At 43.3% G+C, this 12,879-nt stretch overlaps 1 protein-coding gene across 1 annotated transcript; it reads left to right on the top strand.

The window, feature by feature from the left end:
• Window positions 1-4,810: 4,810 nt before the first annotated feature.
• Window positions 4,811-11,103, top strand: LOC109770705 (UDP-glucose 4-epimerase 4). The gene is made up of 9 exons (XM_020329417.4): window positions 4,811-5,395; window positions 6,988-7,037; window positions 7,155-7,290; window positions 7,810-7,911; window positions 7,991-8,218; window positions 9,128-9,212; window positions 9,733-9,815; window positions 10,408-10,499; window positions 10,581-11,103. The coding sequence occupies exons 1-9, from the start codon at window positions 5,159-5,161 to the stop codon at window positions 10,693-10,695; spliced, it is 1,128 nt and encodes a 375-aa protein (XP_020185006.1). The 5' UTR covers window positions 4,811-5,158; the 3' UTR covers window positions 10,696-11,103.
• The last annotated feature ends 1,776 nt before the right edge of the window (window positions 11,104-12,879 follow it).

The raw sequence follows: 12,879 nt of genomic DNA, 5'->3' as shown, positions 1-12,879 counted from the left end.
AACATATGACAAAGAGGTGATGACCCACGAGAAACTACATAAGTTGCTCTAATTATTGGGCGGTGGCCTAGGCCACCATGTTTGAGTAATTGTGGTATGGTGCTACAAGAATAAGAACCTTGAGCCCATTTGCCATGACTCCATCATTAAAAGTACCATGATCACATAGTGATGTCATAGTGACTTTGAGAGTGTTTGGTTTATTTGTGCATCATATATGGCGAGAGAACTCATGAGTTGAATGTCTCCCCCTAAATACATGTCTACATCAAGACAAGACATGAAGTAAATGCATGCATGGGTACTAGATTTCACATAATATTATCAAGCTCCAAGATACCAAGTTCACGCCTAAGTTGAAAAAAACTTGCTTCATCCAATGGTTTGGTGAAAATGTCTGCAAGTTGCATATCTGTACCAACAGGAGCAATATCAATGTCACCCTTTTCCACATGATCACTCAAGAAATGATACCTAATATCAATGTGCTTAGTGCGAAGATGATCTTTGGGATTCTCAGCAATATTGGTGGCACTTTCATTATCACATAGAAGAGGCACATGTCTATAGGTGATATGTAATCCTTCAAAGTTTGCCTCACCCATAGTAATTGAGTTGCACAACTGGCGGTTGCAATGTATTCAGCTTCGGCGGTGGAGAGGACGACACAATTTTGCTTCTTCGAGGACCAACTTACCAAGGAGCGTCCAAGAAATTGATATGCACCGGAGGTGGACTTCCGTCCCACTTTGTCTCCAGCCCAATCTGCATCCGTGTACCCAATGAGATCAAATTTAGCATCCTTGGGGTACCATAGACCCAACTTTGGGGTGTGAACAAGGTATCTAAGAATATGCTTAACCGCCTTATGATGACTTTCCCTAGGGGAAGCTTGAAATCTCGCACACATGCATACACTGAACATGATGTCTGGCCTAGATGCACAAAGATAAAGCAATGAACCAATCATAGAGCGGTAAATAGATGGGTCGAAAGGGATACCGTTTGTGTCTTTAGTGAGTACATTTTTTGTTGGCATGGGTGTCTTACATGGGCTAGCATTTGTCATGTCAAACTTCTCTGGAATATCCTTGAGGTATTTTGTTTGAGATAAGAAAATTCCTTCTTGAAATTGTTGTATTTGAAATCCGAGAAAGAACTTCAAGTTCGCATTGAGTGACATTTCAAAGTTCTTGGTCATGGAAGCCGCAAACTTCTTGCATAAATGAATGTTAGGAGAAACAAAAATGATGTTATCTACATAGATTTGGCACAATATCAAATCGCCCGGTCCCTCTTAGTAAAAAGAGTGGGATCAATCACCCCTCTCACAAAACCATCATCGAGTAAAAACTTCTTAAGATGATCATACCAAGCACGAGGTGCTTGTTTGAGACCATACAAAGCCTTGTGAAGTTTATACACATAGTCTTTGTGATCAGGATCAACGAACCCAGGTGGTTGTGATACATATACTTCTTCTTGTAGAGGACCGTTAAGGAAAGCACTCTTCACATCTATTTGATGTAATGTAAAACCATTGATAGAAAAGTTGGACCGGACGTCCGGCAGGCACCGGTCGTCCAACACATGGATAAAAACAGAGATCTAGTGTAGTAGAGGTGAGGGAAGGCGCACACGGAGCGGACGTCCGAGAGTGTCAGTCGTCCGGAAGGAATGAACTTTCGTTAATTTCGGCTCTGTGAAGTGGACCGGTCGTCCGGAAGCCGGTCGTCTGAAGGGATCGGAATCCGAGAATATCTCTACTGTGACATGACACCGGACATCCGGAGAGCACCGGACGTCCGGAGACTGACGGTCGTCCGGACAGAAACTGAGGCCAAAAGGCCTACTAAGATAGGAACACTATCTAAGAGATTTTATTCTAGATTTTGAGCAAGTCTTCTGCGAGAACCAGTGATCCCCTCTTAATAGTGCGGGATCCCTATACTCAAATAAAAGTAAAACACAGAAGGATCTAAAGCTTTGCATCTTGTTTCACCTTCCTTTGAGTATCTTGAATATGTAAGTTTTGAACCACACTAATATCTTCCGGGAACAAAACCTGAGATGCACTTGACATAATTGATTAGTTCCCTATATGTATGTTGTCAACAACTTATCAAAATAAGATTAAGGGCATGATTGCACTTTCAGCCCTCTTGCTGGATCAAGAAGGCGGAGGACGTCATCGAGCTGAACGTGTGCAGAACGCGGAGGTGCCGTACGTTTGGTACTTGATCGGTTGGAGCGCGAAGAAGTTAGACTACATAAACCGCGTTGTTAAACGCTTCCGCTTACGGTCTACGAGGGTACATAGACACACTCTCCCCCTTCGTTGCTATGCATCTCCATGGATAGATCTTGCGTGTGCATATAATTTTTTTTGTTTTCCATGCAACGTTTCCCAACAGAGCCCGCCTGGGTTCTCGTTCTCGAAGATCAAGACGCTCTAACTCCAGACACGTTCGGGAGCTACTAACAGTGCAATACACTAGGGTGGCTTACTTGGGGGAAGCCCAACATCAGACCCACCAAGGGGCTCGTACGACCTGGAGGGAGCCCCGCGATAGGAGGGAGCCTAGAGGCCCAGAAGGATCTTGACGATCATCTTGGAGTGCAAGTCAAGAATGATGGCGGCCTGAGGTCGATTAGATTCATGTGTAAACAGTAGCCTCCATCGTCTATATAAGATGAGGCTAGGGGTTAGCCAGAATCATCTACTCTCGTAGAAACATACTACCGATAGTCATACATCATCCCCCATTGTAACCCTCACATGAGGTACTCCATCATGAATGCAAACCAGAAGCAGGATGTAGGGTGTTATCCCTTCATGGGGGCCCGAACCTGGGTAACTTCCTCGCGTGACCTTTGTTTTGGTACTTTCGGCCATGTTCGCCACCCTATCGAGGGTACTGATGGTTCTATGTACCGTTAGCCTTAGTACCATGGTCCAAAGCAGAGGAGAATGGGGTCCCATCTGGTACTGACCCGACTCTACATCCGGCGGTTCTGCTCCAGCTGGGGAACGGTATTACTGCGATGTACATCGACAGTACTGGTTAAAATATAATAATTGATATTGTCGTAGCAGCGTCACCCTAGTACCATGGACCAAGATAGAGGAGAAGGAGACCCATGCGGTAGTTGGTCTGGCACTCCGTCCTGTAGCTCCGCTCCAACTGGGGAGCGGTGCTACTGGTCAAGAGTGTGGTACTACTGGCCTAAAGGCAGTCAACGGCTGTGAAGGAGCAAATGCTACCGCTACCTACCCCAGTATTTTCCGGGTAGGGAAGTTCAGGGGCACCAGAAAAGGGTGGAGAACTCCTCGAATGTTGGGAGGGTTAAGTGTGTGCAATTTGGTTTGTGTTCATCAATGATTCAACCCATACCTTTCGAAGCGGACCCCCTCTTAATAGTACGGTTTTCCTACGACTCGAAGAAAACGTCGGAACACTGTCTTGCTTTTTTTCCTTTTAGAGGGGCACCTAACCGTCTTGTGCCACTTTTAAATATACCTCTGTTGCTCAAGCACACAATTAGACCGCAAATTATGTTGTCATGTACACCAAAATCACTTAGGGAGGGAAGGCCCTTTCACGTTTGATCAACCGGTGCATCATCTTCATTTAGACCAAGATGTCCATTTGTAGCCATTGGAGTCCCAATACCTTTAGAACCTTCTATATCAAACTTGTTGATCATTTCGTTGACGTATTTAGTTTGTATAACAAATGTACCTTCAATGTTTTGCTTTATTTGCAAGCCAATAAAAAACCTGAGTTCACCCACCTTATACGTTTGTGCCATTCCCTTATTGAACTCTTCACTAAAGTGAGTGTTAGTTGAAGCAAAGATAATATCATCAAACTAAATGCTTCACACAAAGAGTTCACCATGAAACCATGGACCTTCTTAGTAAATAAGGTCGAGTCAATTCATTCGCCAATGTCAAAATCCTTATTTATAAGAATTTCTTTAAGAATTCATATTAAGCCCTAGGAGCTTGCTTGAGCCCATAAGAGCATCTCCAATAGGTGTCCCAAAATAATGTAGGGCCACTTTTTACATCACGAGGGAACAAAAACGCTGCTCCAATAGATGCCCTATATGCAAAAAGTTTCACTCCAAATATACAACATCTATACCAAGTGTTGTAAATTTGAAACACTTGGGCTTGGTGTTGCAACTCGGGGACCACGCCGAGACCAATCAAATTTGCTTCAACATGATGATTGTTTTACACCACTCTCTTGTTTGAACATGCGCCGTAAAATAAAGCACCCACTAGAAGACAATCGTGATGTATTTTGCAACAAACATCGTAGATGTTCGCATCCTTATAAATGCACGCCGACACAAGTATCTTGAGATTGAGAACGTCTTTTTTCATAAAATGAATATCGTCGAAAAACATGAAACAAATCTAGAAAAATGCAAGCAGAGTATCAAGTTTAGGATTTGAAACTGATTGACTGGTTCTGCCATAAAAGAATCTAAACATAGCGCTCAGATCTCACCTCTGTCACTTGTCGGTGTCCATATTAATCATGAGGTCTAGTATGTTCTAGGGCCACGAAAGCAGCCGTCCTCGCTAAACTAGCACGTCTCCACGGCATCGAATCATCAAATCAAACAATAAACAAGCAAAGCAAGGAAGCTCCCAAGGCGACTAGTCCAGCGACGACCTGCTCAGTCGACGGATTCCTTCCATTCCATCCCCGTCCACGTCGCGCCCATGTCGACCCGACGACGAGGACGCACGCAGACGCCACCCCTTCCTTCCTTCCTTCCTGTGACGCAACGCAACGCGGCCGCAGCGAGTCGCGGCACCGACAGGCAGCGTCGTCCCGTCACGGGGCGGGCGGGCCCCGCGCTGCGCGGTCGCAGGAGCGTAGCAGCCGAGCGAGCCAAAGCAAGCCGCCCGTCTGTCACTGGGGCGCGGGCCCCGCCGACACGCCCTCCTGTCCACTGGCGTGCGGCAACCCCGGACGAACTCGGACCGAGACCATTCAAATTTTCTTCCACTGCCCCTAGCCCCAGCCCCAGCCCATCTCTTCCTTCTCATCCCCCCTGCCTGTCTCCTCCTCCGCTCCGCTCGCTCCCTCCGCAGATCCGCGCCAGCGAGGACCCGGGGAGACGAATTCCCCCGCCGATGGCGGTGAACGGGTCGGCCAACGGGTCGTCGGGGGCCAACGGGTCGGCGGGGCCGACCAGGACCGTGCTGGTGACCGGCGGGGCGGGCTACATCGGCAGCCACGCCGTGCTGCAGCTGCTCGCCGCGGGCTTCCGCGCCGTCGTCGTCGACAGCCTCGAGAACTCCTCCGAGCTCGCCGTCCGCCGCGTCGCCGCGCTCGCCGGGGACCACGCGCGGAACCTCTCCTTCCACAAGGTAACGCCGTCGCCTCCGCTGCCACCGGGGCCACGCCCTCTCCCCCCCTTAGATACATTGCATCTCCCGTCGTCCTCGCCGGTCGATTGGGTGGTCCTTGGTGCGAGGATAGATCTCATCTCGTGCTTGACGTGCCGGCCACGCCCTTTGTGCTTTTCTAGGTAATGGAAGATCTACATTCCTGGTGTGTGCCCGCGGAATAGTTGTTTTCGGGCTTTTGGCGTGTTTAATCACTCTAGCTGTGACGAATTATGGGGGGAATTTGTTTGCTTCTTGGTTGCATTTGGAGTTGGGAATATTCGGTTCTAACAATTACCTGCTACAGATTCGTTTGCGCTTACTTACCTTTCTGGGTGATTTGAGACTCGTTACACGCTATGCAGATCTCACCGCTGCTGTTGTGGGGCCTGCAGCCATCATTTTTAGATGACTCGGTGTTTAATTTGACAATTTGCTTGTGGTCATGTTGGTGGATTTGTGAAGGGGATTTCGCTTTTTTCTGGCTGGCAAACTAGCCAAAACAATGTGGATTAATTTTGGCCAACAGCTCTGTGAAACTGTGAATGTAGGTTCTCACAGTGTGAGAACGTTAGGCATGCCATGGCGAATGCAGGGTATTTGTGATCAATTCACATATTTGTGGCTTATCTGGGCTGCAGATTCTCACAGAATTTGTAAAACATAGATATCATAACTTTATTTGGTCTACTGATGTTGTAGTCGATAGTGGTATGGAAGACGGTGACGTGGGAAATGGGATCTGGACCGTGTGTATATGTCATATCTCTTTGTTCGACATTGTTAATTATTGGCAGTTTAGTGCATGACGTGCCTGCATATTAATTTTTCTTTTCTTACAGTGCAATAAAAATTTGAACTATTTAGTGTTATGCTGTAAGCCTGTAATTTATGAATAAATGGAATGACTGTGCGCTAGAAATAGAACCACTGGTAAATTTCTGTATGACAGTGGTTTCAAAGTTATATTTTGGGTTGATTGCATTTTTAAGGTGTCACTTAGGTGGGTAGTTGAGGACTTGATTTGCAACTGTCCACTTTGTAAGGTGTGCACACTGCCAGTGCCTTGTTTGGTTAATTCACAAACTTGTATCACATTCACATCAACACTACACTTCTTTTACAGTTGGCTTTAATAATCTGATTCTTTTGTCATTGTCATTGAAACAAACAGGGTGGTTAGCTAGTCAATCAAAAACTTTTTTGACCGGGAATTAATCCAAACTTTGTATTGTCTTTTATTGTTATTGACCAAATCTAAGTGTTTAGTTCATAAACAAACGGCTGTGAAGTGTTCAGTTCATAAACAAACGGCCAAATCCGTCTGAACATGGAACCGTGGAAGTGAAAAAGGTGACTCTATGTTAATATACTTGTGTTTTTTGTGAAAGCAAATGATTTCTTACTATATGAAGCATTTAATAAATGATTTACGGAAATCTGTTGCTTCTTGTGTTACAGTTTGATTTGGATAACAAAATCAGATTATGTCTTTAACCCATATGGATATCTTAGTTATAAATAGCTCTACAGGAACATATAATGGAACACTAAAAACTTATCTGCTTCTGCAGGTTGATATCCGTGACGAGGATGCACTGGACGCTGTTTTTGCTTCCACAAGGTGCAGCACAATCTATATTAGTAATCAATGTACTTATGTTCATTCTTTACTTGTTTAATGCTTTGGCTTCTTGCTATGTGTAAAGGCATTTACATTCTTGAAATACATGTTTTCCAGATTTGATGCTGTTATTCACTTTGCTGGACTGAAAGCTGTCGGTGAAAGTGTACAGAAGCCGTTGTTTTACTATGACCATAACATTGCTGGCACAATAAATCTTTTGAAAGTCATGGCAGCCCATGAATGCAAGAAGGTACTTACAAGTCATGTATCCACAAGATACCTTGTACTCTCTGACCTCATGTGCACAAACTGCCTTAACTGATACAATTCATTACTCAGACTGTAATATGTTTCTTGGTAGTGCTTTGAACACTAGTAGCCTTTATCATACAAAAGTCACTAATTGTTTAGAATATCATATTGCGTTCTGTAGAAATTCTATTAGTACATCTCATTTTAAAATAAAATTTAGGCCCTCTGCTTTCCAAGCTTTCCAATATAATTATGATGTATCAGACTGCAGTAGGATGCACTTGTAGACCACTTATTGTAGCTGCTCCTAGCTCCAACTTCTATAAATCGTAACAATTGATCCATGAATTTCCTAGATATGGTTAGCACATTCATGGTTTTCTTGATATATGTGGTTAAAATATATTTGTATTAGTGATTCTGTCTACCATCGAAAGTTTGCTGAGGCTCATTCCGTTATTTTTCTTGTTCATACCAGACGGATATTGACACGTGTTTATGTGTTCAAATGTTGTAGTTGGTGTTCTCATCATCAGCTGCAGTTTATGGATCACCTAAGAACTCACCCTGCACAGAGGAGTTTCCTCTCCTTCCGCACAATCCATATGGCAGAACCAAGGCATGTTACAGTTCTTTTACTATGCACAATCTTTGCATCGAGTCTTTTAACTAATTGTAGTGATACACATTAATTGCAGCTTATGGCTGAGGAGATATGCCGTGATATATACCGGTCAGATTCTGAGTGGAGAATCATTTTACTTAGGTACTTCAACCCGGTTGGGGCTCACCCCAGTGGATACCTTGGTGAAGACCCACGTGGAGTTCCAAACAACCTTATGCCCTACGTTCAGCAAGTTGCTGTTGGGAGGAGGCCGTCAGTGACAATCTTTGGAAATAACTATGCAACTAAAGATGGGACCGGGGTATTTTTTTTTTCACATGCTATTCTCAGTCAACTACCACTGAATTTTAAATTTGGTGAAACCATTTTGGTCCATTCAGTTCATGTCCCACCAACTACTAGACGCTACTTAGTAACTATGTAGTAGGAGTGCGCTGGCGTGCAGTGCAGTAGCTCTTTCTAGTTACCTATGTGTTTCTGAAATATAAATGGATCAAACTCTGGAAGAACTGGTATCAACAACAGTTGCTCCAGTTGGTCCCCTAGTTTCAAAATTTCGTAGCAAGTAATGGAATTGTGTAGCTCTTACTAAAACACAGTATTTTTGCAAACAAATAACTGAAGAAAAATAATCATAGTACTTGAGACAAGTTGTATAACTAGAAATGGTTGCCCTCAGATTTTTGTTCCATTGTGCAACTTAGAGCTTTTCATTAACTTTGTTTTTTTTACTGAGCTTTGTATATCTTTAATATTTGTTTGCCTAAGTCACCAATGTATAGACCTGTAATACATATCTATCTGGTTCAATCTTGTTAGCAACTTAATGAATGATGCATTGGTATCATCATTTTCTCCTCTGCAGACAAATCCACAATGCTACCAGATGATGTGCTAATTAAATTATGTTGTCATGTGGGGCACTTATGTCATCAAAAGTTACATCAAAAGGCAAATCCGAGTCTCCTCAGAACAGTAGCATCAGACTCCTAATGCCTGGCTTATGACAAAACATAAGCAAAGAGGACAACAAATAAAACCACATCCTACATCCAAGATAGGCAATCCCATTCGAAAAAAGTCTTGTCCTGCATTTTCTTTCCAAGTGCTATTGCAAACTCCGAATGCCATGAATCATTTTGTGAATATGTTATGAAACCTGCAGTTAAGATTTTCTCATCTACTAAAGACACTTTTGCCTGGTGTGCAGGTACGAGATTACATTCATGTGCTTGATCTTGCTGAGGGGCATATTGCTGCACTGCGGAAGCTTTTTGATAGTTCGTCTAACATAGGTTTGCACAATTGACTGCATTCTGAAATACTTCATCACAAATACGTTATACTCCCTCCTTTTAGGTTTACAAGGCTTGCACGCATTTTGAGATTTATTTTGACAACCAATCAGACCAATAATATATGAGTTGTGTGCCATAAAATTATACCATTAGAATCTTTTTTCGAACACAAATTCATGGATATATTTTTATGACATATAATTACTATTTTGTTAATCAAATTGATTATCAAAGTTGTCCCCAAAATGCACGCGGGCCTTGTAAACCAAAAGGAGGTAGTATCATTTTCCAGACATATGTGTGTAACAACTTGAGTACTTAGCCGCTAACTACTCTTTTGCATTGCAAATCCCCAAGCCATAGAGAAATAATTTTTATTTTTATTTCATGTTTTGGAGTCCCTGCAAGTATTGAGTGCTCAAACTCCAATTTCTTCTACCTCTAAGTGCATAGGATGCTTGATGTATCAGTTTGCCCTTTAGTTTGATCTCGTACTAAAATTCAACTCATCATGCAGGATGTGAACCATACAACCTTGGGACTGGAAAGGGGACGTCAGTGTTGGAGATAGTCAATGCATTTGAGAAGGCTTCTGGAAAGGTATGTCTGATTTGATATACTGCGATTTTTGTAAATGCCTGATTCCTGTAATTTTTTTAAACATGGTATATATTTTGCTGGTTAGCATATATGACACAATCTGCTGAACTGTAACAGTATTCAAGTAATCCTTGGATTTATTCAGCAGATTGCATAGGGCTTTAGAGGCTTAAGCTGTGAGTCTTTGCAAATTGACAACTGACAATTGCATTGCACAGGAAAGTTGGGATTAGGAATTGTGTAGCTGCTGCAATTATTGACAAGACTTAAGTTTTCTTATTACGAAGTACAATCATGGAGTGGCTAGTACTTGTTTGGGTGAACAGACTGTTATGATGCTAAGCCCCTTCGTGCTGGTTAAGAGTAGATGTGTGAAAATTCTACGATTCATCATACAATGGCCTATAGAAAGTTTATGGGCGATTGCTAGACTTTGCAAGTACAGTTAACTGTGTTGCAATGTTATCATACCACGCTTGGCCAGACATTGTTTTAACTCTCCTGCCAAATGCCAATGATAGGAAGATCTGTATGAGTTGTTTTCTTCTTGTGCCTTCTTTTCTTATGCATATGTCTGTGTTCCCTATGTTAGAAAATCCCGCTGGTCATCGGTCAGCGCCGCCCTGGTGATGCCGAGATTCTCTTTGCAGGAACTGGCAAAGCAGAGAGAGAACTCAACTGGAAGTAAGCTGCTAACAGACTATCTACAATTTTTGTCAGCGGTACCATTCCTTTGGCAACTAAATGCTGCTATTCTGTCTGCAGAGCAAAATATGGCATCACGGAGATGTGCAGGGACCAGTGGAACTGGGCTAGCAAGAACCCTTACGGGTACGGGTCACCCGACTCGACCAAGCAGAACGGTAGCAATTCACACTGAACAACGCGGATCGGTCCGTGCGGACTCACTTGTACATGCAACTTAGTGCCTAAGAGCTGGGATCGGTGTAGATCTAGTCGGCCAGTCATACAGAGAAAGTTACAAGATTAGAAAAAAAAAGGTTGCTCTGTTGTTCTTCCGGTATCGGTACAAAATCTATCTTCCTCCTGCATATATTTTTTCGTCGAGATTGTTCTAGGAAGATTTGCTAGTTTGCTATAGTCGACCAGCTAATTCAATTCTTTTACTGCTAATTGAGTTGCATTGCCTAGCAGCTGTATACGAATCCTTTTTGTGCCTGTGCTGTAATAGTAATTAGACGAGCCACAGTAATACACTCAGCTTGGTTGTATCTTTTCTTTCATGCAGCGTGTTACCCTCCTGTGTATATATCAGAAATTTGGTCTACTCTGCCGTCTGGGTTTGGGAACTTTGGGGGTGTGCGGTGCTGCATTCCCCCCCTTGAGATTGTGCGGTGCACGTATAGTGACTCAGCGTGCAGAAATGCATATGCCTTGTGATGGCCTGTTGCTTATACCCATGAAAGACGCAATCTCCTCATCCATATCAAGATACTTTGCCAAGCATATGCGGATAATACTTCTGCCCAATTTTTTTTATTTTGAGTAGAATACTCTTGCCTGTCGATGAGGGCGTGCGAGGTGAGCGACTGCACAGGGCCCCCAAAATCTTGGGGCCCAGCCCGATTCGTACGTCTGATGTGCGACTCGCCCCACGCCTTGTTCTGCGTGGAGTCAAAGCGGAAGGCAAAACTTCGCTATGCCCTAATCCAGAATTAACCCTATTCACTTCGCGCCGCCTCAAAAACCAATCAACCTCGCGTCGCCGATCGGTTCGGTGAACAATACATCTCACGCCCGGCGGTGAACGGAGCAACGGAAACGGTAGGCTCTAGGGAGCCCGGCCACCGACATCGACCGACGGCGTCGCTGAGGCCGACGTTGACGATAAACAAGAAAAGATCTCGCCGTGAAAGCTGGCTGCTGGCGTCGTCCCTCATGATGGTGGAGTTGTACTCTTCTTCCAACAATGGTGTCTCCAGCTTTGCCGGCGGTCTGAGGACAACGTTGGATAAAACTTGTTAGCCGGACTCCGCCTCGTTTGCCGACCCAAGTCTAGCACCAATCGTAGGTAACTTTCTATGCTATATCCTCCTACCAACACATGAACTAGTAGTACTGCACTAAAACCAAACTGTAATGTGGTCTTCATTCGCAGTTTTATAATCCTTTCTCCATTGAGCATGGCGTGACTAATATCCTAGTCACGCCATGAGGCAATCAGAGAAGATCGGAAGTCCCGTCCTAAGTCCTGACTCTGTAAGTCATAACTTCATCGAATTATTGATCAATTTGTTATCCATCAATCATGTACTATAGGTCATCTAACTAGCCCACTGGATATATTTATTATTATTTTGATGTTTTTCAGTTAAAATATGAAGTCGCAATTTTTTACTCATACAACTTTACTATTTTCCATTAATTTTTTGATATACTTATAAATAGTACTCCCTTCGTTCCATAATATAAGAACGTTTTTGACACTACACTAGTGCCAAAAAGGTTCTTATATTATGGGACGGGGGAGTATGAAATAACACTAAGTTAAATAAATAAGTAAAGGTATACTTGTATGGATTTTTTAATGTAAGGGCCGAATTTTGCATTTCGCTCCGGTGCCTCAAATTCCCGGAGATGGCCTTGAAACCACTACACAATCATATAGTTTTCTTTCTTCATCGTCAAGTTAAGAGGAGTACCTGTGCATACTATGGTTTTGCGAAAAGAGCAGCAAAAAGTCCATTTAAACCTCGGTTATTCAGATGCAACAAAAAGTTGACTTCCATGTCAAGTGAAGGCTTGGGCTGAATGACCGGACTGAAATACAAGCAAGCAAGAATTTCAATTCTTTTACTGTGGCACTGGTTGGTCATGCAAATCTAACTTTTGGTGAGAAAACTTGTCGCAATTCTCTAGAGAAAACAATAGGTTAAAACTTGGTAGTGGTGATGCCCAACCGGTTCATGACTATTTTGTCAAAATGCAATGCGACAACCCGAACCTTTTTAGTGCCATGGATCTTGATGATGAATCTCAACTTGACAATGCTTTTGGGCTGATGCCAGAATTACAACAATGTATGACTCTTTTCACATTGTCA

Source organism: Aegilops tauschii, chromosome 5 (assembly GCF_002575655.3).
Source record: "Aegilops tauschii subsp. strangulata cultivar AL8/78 chromosome 5, Aet v6.0, whole genome shotgun sequence".
Classification (NCBI taxonomy): domain Eukaryota; kingdom Viridiplantae; phylum Streptophyta; class Magnoliopsida; order Poales; family Poaceae; genus Aegilops; species Aegilops tauschii.
Note: the sequence above shows the minus strand (reverse complement) of the source record. Positions and strands in the feature narration are given on the sequence as shown.

Coding starts and splice junctions, on each gene's coding strand:
- LOC109770705 (XM_020329417.4), top strand. CDS start 5,159: ATGGCGGTGAACGGGTCGGCCAACGGGTCGTCGGGGGCCAACGGGTCG. Junction 8,219..9,127: donor CAACTAAAGATGGGACCGGG/GTATTTTTTTTT, acceptor CCTGGTGTGCAG/GTACGAGATTACATTCATGT. Junction 9,213..9,732: donor TGATAGTTCGTCTAACATAG/GTTTGCACAATT, acceptor CTCATCATGCAG/GATGTGAACCATACAACCTT.